Here is a 12,973-nt window from a genome sequence, read left to right on the forward strand (position 1 = left end):
GTGCCCAATTCCAGACTCTTAGGTAGAAAGGCTTTCAATGACAAACTTTATTAGGTTTAGATGGAGAAAGGAGGGCATGGAGGAAGGTTCCAAAGAAACAGTTCAGCTGGTTAGAACCTAAGGCTGCCTGTCTGTGTCTAATGAGAAAAGGCCATGTTGTAGCCTAGCTGATGAGTTCCGTTGACTGTGACTTCCTTAATTAACCCAGTATGTATATCCCTGCCCAGCCCCTTCACTGAGTTCCTTTAAGAATGGCCTGGTTTTCTGGTTTGGGTTGCCTTAGTCTTGAACCTTAGTTATTAAGTGGAATCCAATAAATGCTTTGCCTTTTCCTTTTCTGCAGAGCAGGCCTCTGCATAGGCAAGGTAACCTTCCTGGTGGCCAGTGAGGGGAGGCAGGAGGCTAGCTAGCATAAGCATTAGTAGATTGAATTAGTGAGAAATGTGTAATTATGGAAGTCATTAGGAGATACACCAGGAGAGATACCATAGAGGTTTATCCACAAGTGTCCTTTAGCTGTGACATTAGTTTGAGCTAATTTATATCTAGCACAGAACCCACTGGGTATGTGCCCTGTACAGAGTGTTGACAATCTGTTTACATGCTTTTAAACTTTAAAAACTTGCCCCTAATTTATGAGAGACGTGACTTGTATAGGATTTTTAGAAGAAGTTTAATTTTTTGAACATTATTAAGTCTATGTGCCAAGTATTCTTCTTTGTACTGGAACTCAAATAGAACATGTTTCTACTCTTTTAAAAGCTTTTATTCTATCAAAAGCTAGATGAGCACATTTACTGTGGTATAGTAGAACAAGGATCAGAGAGTCAGAAAGCTTGAGTTTGAATCTTTGATCTGGTGTGTGTGTGTGTGTGTGTGTGTGTGTGTGTGTGTGTGTGTGTCTGATTTAAGGCAGATAATTTATCTCTGAACTTCACTTCCCCCATCTATGAAATGGAGTTAATATCTACTTACCACATAGGGAGGCTTGAGTGCGATAAGAGGTTTAAAGAATATGATAAACTGTAAAGTGTTACTGAAAGATAAGTCAACAATCTTTTAGAAACAAAAAGCACTGCCCCAGATGGAAAGGTAATTGTCTTCTTGGGTTTGCATTAATAAAGTCGTTTTTAGCAGGGAGAAGAAATTTTGAGATCATTACTGGAGAAATTTAACTCCTAGGTCTCTAATTTATTAAAATACTTGCAATTGACATAGCAGCTTAATGAGGATTCTGTGATTCTTGGATGTGAAGGTGACCTGGCTGTGACATCTGTCATCCCATTAATCCTTCACCACTCCTTATGTGTCCCTCCCTAAGTTGTGCTCTTGGTCTAAGAAGAGCACCATCCTTGATAGAGGAGTGCCTTTCTTCAGTCAGAAGTGTATACGTAGCTGCATTCCCTTGCTACAGCCTCCAAACAAGCTCTCAAAGTCCATTTGGAGTAGAACGTAGGGTGTCAAGCTTGCAAGACTCCAGACACATCCAAATGAGGTACTGCACATGGCAGTCTGCCTTTCCTTGGGGGAAAAAGATTCTCTGGTCCTAAGGTTTGTTCCCTCCCAGTGCATTTTGTGGCCTGGTGTCCTGAATGTTAAGAGGTAACTGTGTACTCTTTGCTTTGAATGCTTCTGGGGAATGATTAAAAAGCCCCAGAGCAATTGTTATTTCCCATCCAGAAACGTTTCATGAAGAAAGTTTGATCACACAAAGAGATAAATGGCAGGAGGTCAAGATGGTGGTTATGTTATATAATTAGACATTTTGAAGGAAATTTGGATTTTATTTTTTTGTTATATATATTTTTTGTTTGAGAGAGCATGAGTAGGGGAGAGGGGCACTGGGAGAAAGAGAGAAGAGACTCTTAAGCAGGCTCCATGCTCCGTGCAGAGCCCACTGCGGGGCTTGATCCCATGACTCTCAGATCATGACTTGGGCTGAAGTCAAGAGTGAGATGCTCAACTGATTGAGCCACCCAGGCACCCCCGAAATTAGTATTTTAAAAGCTCTTCCAAATGACATCAGTTCATATCGACAAATCACCATGATTAAAGAATACTTTTATCCCCAAGAATAATATTTCTGTATAATGGGACTCAAGTTATTAAGCTACTCGTGTCAATGTGATGTTGGGCAAGGACGTAACTAGTTATTGAAAATCGCTCATGGGATAAGCAGACCTGGAGGTGAGGATGATGGAAAATTGCCAGCCAAGGCGTTTTTGGCTTTCAGTGCAAAACCCAAAATTCTAATATATAGAGGAAAAAACTGTTAATTTAAATAAATACAATGCCAGTAATCCTTCCAATGTCCTTCAAAGTAAATGTGTTTTGGCGAGGTGCTGATATTCTCCAGAGTAGTTACCCAAATGTTTTTATTGTGCAAACAGCCATATTGAAGACACGGGGCAGGCGGGGGCGGGGGGAAGAGGTTTGGTGAGCCAGATGCTGGATGTATAAATCAAATAGTAGCCCCTTTTGAGATTAGACAGACAACTCCAGGTTTTAGGAAAATGACTGGGACTTTCTTTGTATTCTTTCTCCATACCAGTTTTATTTAAATCCCTGGATGGAGGCTTGAATTTTCTGAGTAGTAGATACAATGTAGACCTCCTATGTTGTGAAGCGTCAGGCTTCTTTATGTTCTGTTGTGGTTTTTTTGTTTTGTTTTGTTTTGTTTTGGAAATAGATTAGTAAATTATTCAAACAAATGAAAATTGTGTAACAACAGCAAATTTTTGTAAGCGCATTGGAAAAAGTATGTATTAATTACAGACTTCTATAATTTCAGGGGAATAATTAAAAGGAAATACTTACAGGATCAATAAATGCATATTTGATAAAGCCCCTCTGGATCACGACAGTCTTGAGCAGAAAATGGAGAAAGGTGCATTTATTGATTGTCAAAAATGGGATTCACTAATTGAGTGGATGACAATATGTTACATGTGCTAGTCAACCAGATCTTGTTGTTTTAAAGGAAAAAAATACAGCTCTTCTGTTGTGAAGATATTATGTACAAGAACAATCATTAGACATCTCTCAGCAACTGTCCATAGATTTAAATGTCGGTCCTCAGGTAAATACCACATTGGTCAGAGTAAACTTAATGTTGAGTTTCCTGTGTTCGGGACCTTATATTTAGAGGTAGGAGGTATTTGCTATAGCACAACGGAACACAGTTTGAGTTGTTACTGGCCATAGGAATTTTAAATTTGGATAATTGGATTGTATTATTAAAAAGAGTAAGTTTTTCTGATATCCTGATATATCTCTGGCATTATCTATTGTTATACATAAGGTTGGAATAGTAACTGGCTTCTAGATGGTTTATCAGTTCATTTTTTGGAGTTTTTTTGTGATTATTTTAGTCTTCAGCTGGGCTGTTGTTAAAGCCCTGTGGCAGTTGGATCCTATCTGGCACCTTAGTGAAGTGATGGTGATTTAAAAACAAACAAACAAACAAACAAAAAAACAGAAAAAGAAAAAGGACTTTATACATAGACTATTGACACTAGAGATGTCAAATACCTGTGAATTGTTATTTAGAAGTTGCTCGCAGATTGGAAAATGGGGGGTGGGGGAATAATTACAAACATGCTGATCTTTTTTGTTAACAGCTATGTTGAGAATCAGTTCATCTACTCTAAAATGTCTCCTGATCATCTTCTTAAATGTTTATTTATGTTGAGAAAGAGAATCCCAGGGGCCTGAAGTGGGGCTTGATCTCATGAACCATGAGATGATGACCTGAGCCAAAATCAAGAGTTGGATGCTTAATTGACTGAGCCACTAAGGTGTGCCCCCTGATCATTTTTAAATAAAGGGGAAATATGGACAGTTGTCTCACTACAAGTCCCTTCCATCTATTTTAAAGCATTTTAAATAACAATAAAATGTATGTTTTCACTAATGAGATGATCTTTTTGATAATAATGAGATGATCTTTAGAAAGGCTTTTCTATATCTATAAGCAAGAAGACTTGAGTGGACCGGGAAGGATGTTGTGGTTCCCTGTGTTGGAAATACACATGCTTGAACATGCTGGCCAGTTGTCAGTGTTGTGAAATACTAAAACTCCATTGTGGCATAAGCAATAATCAGGTTAAAAAGAATTACTAGAAAAGCATCTTTTCAGGTTGTCGTTGGAGGAGGCCCTGATAAGAATTGTTTTGATTTCATGATAAATCTTAGTTTTTCCTTTTAGTGCTGATTCATTTAAACTTTTTTTGTGTGTGAAGGGTAGCATACGTCCAGAGAAAGTTGTGAAACCTAAGAACAACACAATAAGTAGGATAAAGTCAACACCTGTATGACTACTACTTGGGTCAAGAGAACCTTGTGGCCTCTTCTGTCACTTGGAATTTCCCTTCCCCCACTTTGATCCCCTGTCATTTTTATGCTAATCATCTCTTCCTCCATCCCCTAGATGTATAGGTATGTATCAATAAATAAAATCACCTATGTATATGTCCCTATTAAAATTTAATTTTGCCTGTTGTGTAAATCCATAGAAGTGAAGTCACATTCTTTTTGGCTCAACATCAGGTTTATAAGATCCATCCATATAGGAGAATATGGTACAGTTTGTTCATTTTCATTGGAATATAATGTACGATTATATGAACATAATACAAGCATTCATCCATTTTATAGTTTGTGGGCATTTGGGTTTTACCCAGTTTTTTACTGCTGCTTATTCTGCTTTGGACATTTACGGTCTGTAATACCTGATAACACATGGGCATGAGTTTCTCAAAGTGTGCTTCCATCCATAGCATCTGTATACCATTTGTTAGTAATGCAGATTCTCAGGACCCATCCCAGATCTGCATTCAAATACTATCTTGGAATATATATTATATATATTATATGCTTATCTTAGTGACCATGCTTTTGCTACAAATATTTCTAGGTTTTCTAATTTGGAACTACTTCGGGAACCCATTAATGATTATATACGTGCATATGTACTCATACAAAGATACACTCATTGAGTCTCTTAGCAATTGACCCATTCCTCATTTTTGAAACAAATTAGTTTCATCCAGTTGGAGTCAAGTTTTTGGTATTTTTGAAAAATAACGTTCAAAAGAACTATTTGCCAATATTGAAGATAGTCCAAAAAATACGCAGTAGACAGAAGACCTGCCCAGAGAGGACGTGAATACACGTTGCGTGAAGCATCATTCTAGAATGAGAGCAGCGGAGCACTGAAGACATAGTGGACTGACTCCACAATAGGGCAGACGTGGGCTCAAATCCACTGCTAACACTGACTAGTTGTGTCGACTGAGTTTCTCTAAGCTTCGGTTTTCTTCTTTGCAAAGGGAGGATAATAACATTTACTCTAAAGATTCAAAACCATCAGTACATCAAGATCATCTGCAGGGTCACACTAGTAACTGTGAACGCATGTCAGCTGTGCATCAGCAGTATTAATCTGAGTGGGGTGGGTGGTCACACCTTCGTAGCCCTCATGCTTTTTACTTTTGTGCTTCCTGCAGGAACGATTCCAGGTGAAGAATCCTCCCCATACATACATTCAAAAGCTCAAAGGCTATCTGGATCCAGCTGTAACCAGGAAGGTAAGATGGATTTGTTTGCACTCTTTGCTGTCCCTTCCTCATTGGTGAGCGGGCGCCTCCTGCACTGGAGGGGACTTTCCTTCCTCTGCATTATAGCCTCTGCTTGAGCCTCCAGCAAGACAGCCACCATGAGGAAACAAAGAAGAAAGCCATCCTTCTCATGTAAGGAGGTGTTAAAAAGTGCTTTCCTGAGATGGGAGTCATGTACCTCGGATGGTTATTGAGTCACTGCCATTTCCAATCACACAGGGCTGCGAGTCCAGAGGTGTTAAGGCCCCTCAAAAAGCAGGCTTAGCAAAGGGAATACTTGTCTTTCGTGCTTTGGTGCATTTCCAGAGGCCTTGAAAAATCACTGTGGCTTTGTCATCCCAGCTGTGTGCTCATATCCTGTGTTGATGCTATTAGCAGCTTCCCCCGGGCCTAACCCTGCCCCTGGCCCCAAGAAGGTAGAGAGAGAATAGCTGATTCCGTTCTCAGCTGACTCTCTCCTTTTACAAACAAGCTGTGCTTTGTGCAGCCACACAATTGGTTTAAACTGATGCCTTGTGGTAAAGCATGTAGCCTGGCACAGCCCCGCGGGCTGGGATCGGTCCTGGGATGTCTCAGGGCAGAGCTGTCCTCGCTCAAGATGGGTACAGGCACTCTTCACCAGATAGCACTGGTTTTTTGGTTGACCTTCCACAACTCCTGCTTTCAAGGCTGCAGCAACAATAACTTGAGCTGAATTCCCTCTGTTTCAGTGTGTGACTCATGAGAGAAGAAAGGCACACTTTTCCTAGTTGCCCACTGTTTCTAGGGCTCTTGTAATTCTTTTCAAATCTTTTTATCTTCTGTTTCCACTCTAAACATCTCCACCACCCCCATCCAAGAAAATCGAGCAAATGAGAACAGCTTTTACTTCCTTTTGGAAGTTTCCCGACCTTTTGTCCTGTGGTTAACATGAGACAAGCAGAAGAAATACAATCTAGGGGTGATGGACTGTAGACCTTTACTGTCAGCTAGATGCCATATGTGACTTGACTGTGGTGCAGACTCCTCTTCTAAGAATGTACCTGTCAAAGTATCATAATACCCCCACCCCACAAATATGGCTCACGCATGGTTCTTTTCTTAAAAGAGCCTCTGTCAGTCCCCCTGAATGAGTCTGTCCCCTCTTTCTTGTCTCATTTTCCAAGGATATAGCAGCCTTCAGTTTCATCAGATTATAGAGGGTTAGATGAAGGCACCACCCCTCTTCCCCAACACAACCCAAAAAAAACCAGGAGAATGTTTTGGCTATTTCTTTTTATAGGGGCAGCAAGATTGTATTTTATTATTTTTAATTTTATTTATTATTCTTTTTTTTAGAGAGTGTGTTGCCCATGCTAGTGGCGGAGGGGCAGAGAGAGAGGGAGGGAGAGAGTCTCAAGCAGGCTCCATGCCTAGTGCAGAGCCCAACACAGGGCTCAATGTCACGACCCTGGGATCATGACTTGAACCGAAATCAAGAGTCAGACACTCAACTGACTGAGCCACTGAGGCGCCCTAAGATTCTGTTTTAGAAATAATTTCAGAAATTCCCCAACTTCGGGATGCCTGGGTGGCTCAGTCAGTTAAGCGTCTGACTTTGGCTCAGGTCATGACCTCATGGTTCGTGAGTTCGAGCCCCGCCTCGAGCTCTGTGCTGACAGTTTGGAGCCTGGAGCCTGCTTTGGATTCTGTGTCTCCCTCTCTGCCTCTCCCCCACTTACACTCTGTCTCTCAAAAATTAAATGTTAAAACAAATTAAAAAAAAAAAAGAAATTCCCTAATTTATAAACCTTCAGGCGGTGGCTCAGACCCTAGGATTAGGAACCCTCATGTTGCTAAGTGAGGCAGAAACGTTGGTGTTTATGCGTAGACTGAGTGCTCCTCTCATTTACAGCAAGTTCCATTCCCAATTACCTCAACATTTCTCAGATTCTTAGGAAAAAGGAGAGGATAAGAACACTCCTCGAGAATGCTTCTCTGAGCCCATCCTCAAGTTCTGTAAGAAGGAGATGTTTGGAGAGAAAAGGTGGCTTTCTCCTGGAAAAGGCCCAGTTCTCTTCTGGAACCATTATTCCTGAGCTAAGCGAAGAATGTAAAACAAATAAGCTGTTTAGAGAGTGTTTTGCTCCATTGCAAATAACTTCATAAAGGACAAAGATGAGGATATCTGTGTGGGCTGACCTTCACTCCTGACCAGAGGCCGGACCATGTGTTCACCTGAGTGGCCTGCTTTGGTCTGTGCCTTGCCTTTCAAGATCAGTCATTCTGCTGAGAAAAAGATAAAATGGATGTTGAATCAACCACCCTTGCACTTTCTGTCAGGAGCTGGCAGTAGGAAATGATCTTTTCCACTCAACTTAATGCTCATGCTTAAAGCCTGGAAAGAGGAAATTTTGCTTGGAATAAGGCACGGCTTGCAGTTAGAACAGGTTTGAGATTCTCAGCTGTACTACAGTGAGGAAAAGGGAAGATTTCAAATCGGGATTTTCAATTTTAGCCACTCTAGACTGAGTTGTCTTCCCTAACCTATGTCTGGAGAGCTTAAATACTTTAACTCACTTATCTTTTGTTCACATTGAATAGAAGATACTTAATTTGCTGTCTTGTAAGAACACTTCTTAAGCATATTCTGTTTAGATTTTCTGCTAAATAGTTTTAAGGGAAATCCTGGAGGGCAGGGAAGGAAGAGCCTAAATTCTATATCTCTGTGACCAGAACTCTGCAAAATAGCCTCCTCATTGAATACCAGGCGGTGCTGGTGTGTGATTTGGGGAGGTGCATTCATACATCGCATGGGAAAAGACCATGAAGAAAGGAGTGTGGTTCTCTGCAGGGTGTGCAGTTGTGAAATGAGACCTGTTGCGTGGATTTCCAGGGCTCCTCTGTGCGCTCATCCCTGGGCCTGCCTATAATGGAGAGGGCCAGGGGGAATGTTCCACACTACTCACTGATGGTACCTGGCTCCTTGTTGCTGCTCCCCACAAGCACATGGTTTTTGTGTGTGGTGTTTTGAAGCATTCTCAATACATTGTCATGGCGCAGAGTGCTAATAGTCATTTCCTATGTATTAGAGAGGTGGATGTCAAGGTTTCTCCATGGTCCCGAGTCCCACTGACAGTTACACAGCCCTCGAGAGAATATAATACAGGGACAAAGTCAGTTTGGTTTTCTCTGTTACCGTGCAGTTGTAAAACTGTAGTGCCTGCCATAGTAAATGCCTGAGAAATGTTATCTGTTACTGTTGTCGTTCCTGGTATCTCCTGGTGTTTTGATGGAGTTGCTCTATTTTGATGTATGCCTCTTAGCCCTTCAGCAGATCCTCTTTATACCCTATTGTGTCCTCGGTGCTACACAGGGTGCCCTTGTGGCTGATGATGAGCTTTCCCTGAGGACCAGCAAAGGCCATGGGGAACGAGTCAGAACTGTGCACAAAGCAAAGCTGGGAACGCTGAGTTGCTTTCTAAAAGGCCACATATGCAGATAGTCTGAGACTTGTGACTCTGACATGGGAATGGCCTCTCCAGAGCAGCCAGCAGGCCTGGGAATGGGTTCCTCAGCTGTGTGGCTGTAGACTCTGCCTCATCAGCGGTCCTCATTGCTGGAAACCTCTTCAGGAGACACCGGGTTTGGATGTCCCTCCAACTGATACATAACTCTTCTGTCATTTCTTAGGCCTTTCTTGACAAAAGAGGGGAGTGGCTCTTTTTTCATTGTTTTGGAAATGCTTTAATTTCATCTATCTCAATATACCCAGATTCTAAAAACCAAGAAGGTCTTTGGAGTTCTTTAAGGATGGCAGTCAGAGGAAACCATCAGATTGTTGGCTTTCTTGGGGCCCTGGTGAGAAGCAGGTGGGGTAAAGGAGAAGAAGGTAACAGAAGTCCACCCTTACTGAGCAGGCTTCCAGTCTTCACCGGGATACCAGGTCCTTCCTGTGGCATGGCAGGGCCACCGCACATCCTCCCTTTCCAGCCTTCCTCCATTCCTTCCTGTCCTTGGATGCCTTCGTCTTTGGAACTGGATGAGTCTATTTCCACCACAGTTGTGGTAACAGAGGAGAAGGGTCCCTAATATCCTGAGCTAGAATTCTTACAGCCTTTTCTTGAAAACTGTGTAACATGCAGGTGGTTTGGATTTGTAGCACAGAGAGCATAGAACTCTTCTTAAAAGGCATGGTGTATCAAATGTCCTACTTCCAGAGTGGCCTAAGACTTTGGTTACTCTAAATAAATGTTTCAGTAGGAAATCGTGTTCCTGACAATGGATGTGCATTGCAACTCAGTGATACACGGGGATTATTTAGAGGTAAGAGGATAAAGAAGCATATGTTTACTAGCAGAGGGTGATTCATTGAAGAAAGAAAGACCTGAGGGGGTTCTAGAAGGATTGGTAGGGTTTTTATTGGCCAGGGAATGAGGAAGGACATTCCAAAAGTAGGAGAGACCTTCCAAATGAGGGCTTATAGGTAGAGGTAACTCTGAATGCTGACTTTTGGGAAATGTTACGCTCTATAGAAAATAACCTAACAGTCCTGAGATAGCTGCCTTAGAAAGACCACCTTGCAAGGGTGGCTCTTAGTTGGCACTTGGGAACTTGCATTTCAGGAGAGTTCATAACTTTCCCTGATAAGAAGGATTCGCTGTGCCTAAACTGTTCATGCCAACAATACAGTTTATGCTGACGGCCTTCTTTTTTCTTCCTGGGAGTCTGGACTTGTGGTATGTGCTAGGCAGAGAATGCCTAAGTGACCAGCTCTCAATAAAAACGCTGGCGGACCGCTTTTCTGGTGGACGGCATTTCACAAATACTATCATTTGTGACTCCTCTGGGAGAAGACTGTTGGAAGCTTGTATCTGTTTTCCTCTGGACTTGACCCTGTGCACCTTTCCTTTTGCTTAGTGTGCAATAAATCTTAGCCATAAGGACAACTGTATGCTGAGTTCTAGGAGGGAGTCTTAGGAAATCATTGAAACTGGGGGTGGGTGGGTAAGGGAACCCCAACACTTAGGTATTTTGGTGAATTTTGTAGGGTAGGGAAAAATAATGTACTTACTCAAAGACACCTAGTATATATGATGTAAGTAATTCTTCAGTCCTTTTGCACAAGCTAATTTTCATGATGAGAATAATTTGTGTGCTTTGCAAAAGGAAATGCAAGAGAAGCCCGCTTTAAGAGCAGAGATGTTTTCATATTGTGTTAAACAAGCGGCAGTTATAGCAGTTGATGAAATCTTTTTTGTGAGATTATGTGTTCTTGAATTACAGAAATTCAGGCGGCGTGTTCAAGAATCCACACAAGTGCTAAGAGAACTGGAAATTTCTTTAAGAACCAACCATATTGGGTAAGTGAGCCCGTTTAACATTTTAGCTTTAAGGCTTTTGGACACTTTACCAAAAGGCTGAATCATATCCAAAGAATTCAGCTTCCTTGTTGATCATTACAGATTAAGAGACTGAGGTTTAGATGGGCGGAGCCTTTGTTAGTACTTTAGCTGCTATCAGTAGAAGCAGGACAGACCGTCTTTGATTCGGATATTAATAACAATCCTAAAATTCTTTGCTTGGATACAGTGATAGTGCTTGGTCTCTTGTGTGTGTAACAATTCCTGGCAAATCAGGAACTCGCAAACAAGTAATGTATCCTGGGATCCTGGAGGATCTCTCAGGGAAGTCTTGCACCTGGTTAGTTGAAGCTGCTTCATTGTGCTTTCTTCAGCTCCAGAAGGGACAAGAAACTGGAATGATGTCACCTGACGCCCCTCATTGCACTTAGGTGTTCTGAGTATCTCTGTCCTGCATCCCTAGACTTCAGGACCAGGAGTGTAAATCCACTCCGGAAGATAAAGTTGGGAGAATCTTAACACTAAGCATTTCTGGGAATTTTGCATGCGACTTGCCTCTAGCGAGTACAACTGTATTGCATTCTCCCTTACTCCTAGAATGGCATAATTGTACAGTACCTTAGAATAAGAGGATTCATCTCCAAGGCAGAATGATATCAGATATGCTGTTTTGCAGCTTTAGTTCTTCGGATATACCTGTTTAACACCGAGCCAGTTATTTAGCCCCTCTGTGTTTTGATTCTTTAAATTTAACAGAGAGAAGATTATAGACTTTAGATCTTTCAGGATTTTTTCCTGCGACATTCTTTGCAAGTCTATTGGAAATGAAGTTTTGTATGTATGTTACATTACAGTTTTGCAGATTATTATGTAAAATAAATACACTCCAGCAATAATAGTTTACTTCTACTTCAGGCTATGCTTTGGTATAAGCCATTCAAATGGTTCATTTCCACAGTTATTTCAGAATAGGCTTTTAAAAAAAATTTTTTTTATGTTTTTATTTATTTTTGAGATACAGCGTGAGAGGGGGAGGGGCAGAGAGAGAGGGAAACTCAGAATCCAAAGCACGTGCCAGGCTCTGAGCTGTCAGCACAGAGCCGGGCACAGGGCTCAAACTCACGTACTGTGAGATCATGACCTGAGCCGAAGTCAGATACTTAACTGACTGAGCCACCCAGGCGCCCCAGAATAAGCTTTTTTTAAAAAAATTTTTTTTTCAACGTTTATTTATTTTTGGGACAGAGAGCATGAACGGGGGAGGGGCAGAGAGAGAGGGAGACACAGAATCGGAAACAGGCTCCAGGCTCCGAGCCATCAGCCCAGAGCCCGACGCGGGGCTCGAACTCACAGACCACGAGATCGTGACCTGGCTGAAGTCGGACGCTTAACCGACTGCGCCACCCAGGCGCCCCCAGAATAAGCTTTTTTAAATTGCAGATAATGCAAGGTTGATTTATCGGTGATGAAGCTTGGGTGAGAATGTTCATTTCCTAAAGGATAACTGCACATTTGTCACCTTGAGAATGAAGTATTTGGAAAATGAACTGATTTCTAAAGTTGATAATCACTTTGTCCAAGAAAATGGACTGTCAAGCAGTGGGTCATAGAATCATGGTATTAGAACTGGAAGAGAAGTTAAGGATTACCTAGTTCTTCATTTACAGATGAAAAACATTCAAGACCAGAGAAGGTGAGTAACTCCTATAAAGTCTATGGCTGTACAGCCAGGTGCTGTGGTTCAAAATGCCGTGTTCTGTTTCTTACATAGTCTAATCTGACAGCTCTTTCCCTGAAAGGAAGTAAGGTAATCAGGGCCCTGGGATCAAAGCAATGAGGCTTGTCTTTTGGGGGTGAAAGTGGTGGTGATTTAATACAGTTGGGCATCCAAGCTTAGGAAACTCAAATACTTTCCAATATTTACAGATCAGGAACTAGATTCCATTTGGGAAGGTCCAACCCTGGACTGTTGGCACTTCTTCTTGACTGACAATGGTAGAATGAGCTGCAGCCAGGGTTTCTGCAAATTGTCAA

The 12,973-nt window shown here is 41.7% G+C and overlaps 1 protein-coding gene across 11 annotated transcripts in view; it reads left to right on the forward strand.

Annotated features, from left to right (window-relative positions):
* The window catches only part of FMNL2 (formin like 2), a 311,215-nt gene that overhangs the window by 199,575 nt on the left and 98,667 nt on the right, over positions 1-12,973 (forward strand). For all 11 annotated transcript variants that reach the window (XR_006296829.1, XM_043576720.1, XM_043576725.1 and 8 more), the window contains exons 3-4: positions 5,508-5,588; positions 10,863-10,939. Coding sequence is in view for 10 of the 11 variants with exons in the window: in XM_043576720.1 (XP_043432655.1) it covers positions 5,508-5,588; positions 10,863-10,939 (158 nt within the window). In the remaining variant the exon portion in view is untranslated. The remainder of the gene's footprint in view (positions 1-5,507; positions 5,589-10,862; positions 10,940-12,973) is intronic.

Source organism: Prionailurus bengalensis, chromosome C1, assembly GCF_016509475.1.
Source record: "Prionailurus bengalensis isolate Pbe53 chromosome C1, Fcat_Pben_1.1_paternal_pri, whole genome shotgun sequence".
NCBI lineage: Eukaryota > Metazoa > Chordata > Mammalia > Carnivora > Felidae > Prionailurus > Prionailurus bengalensis.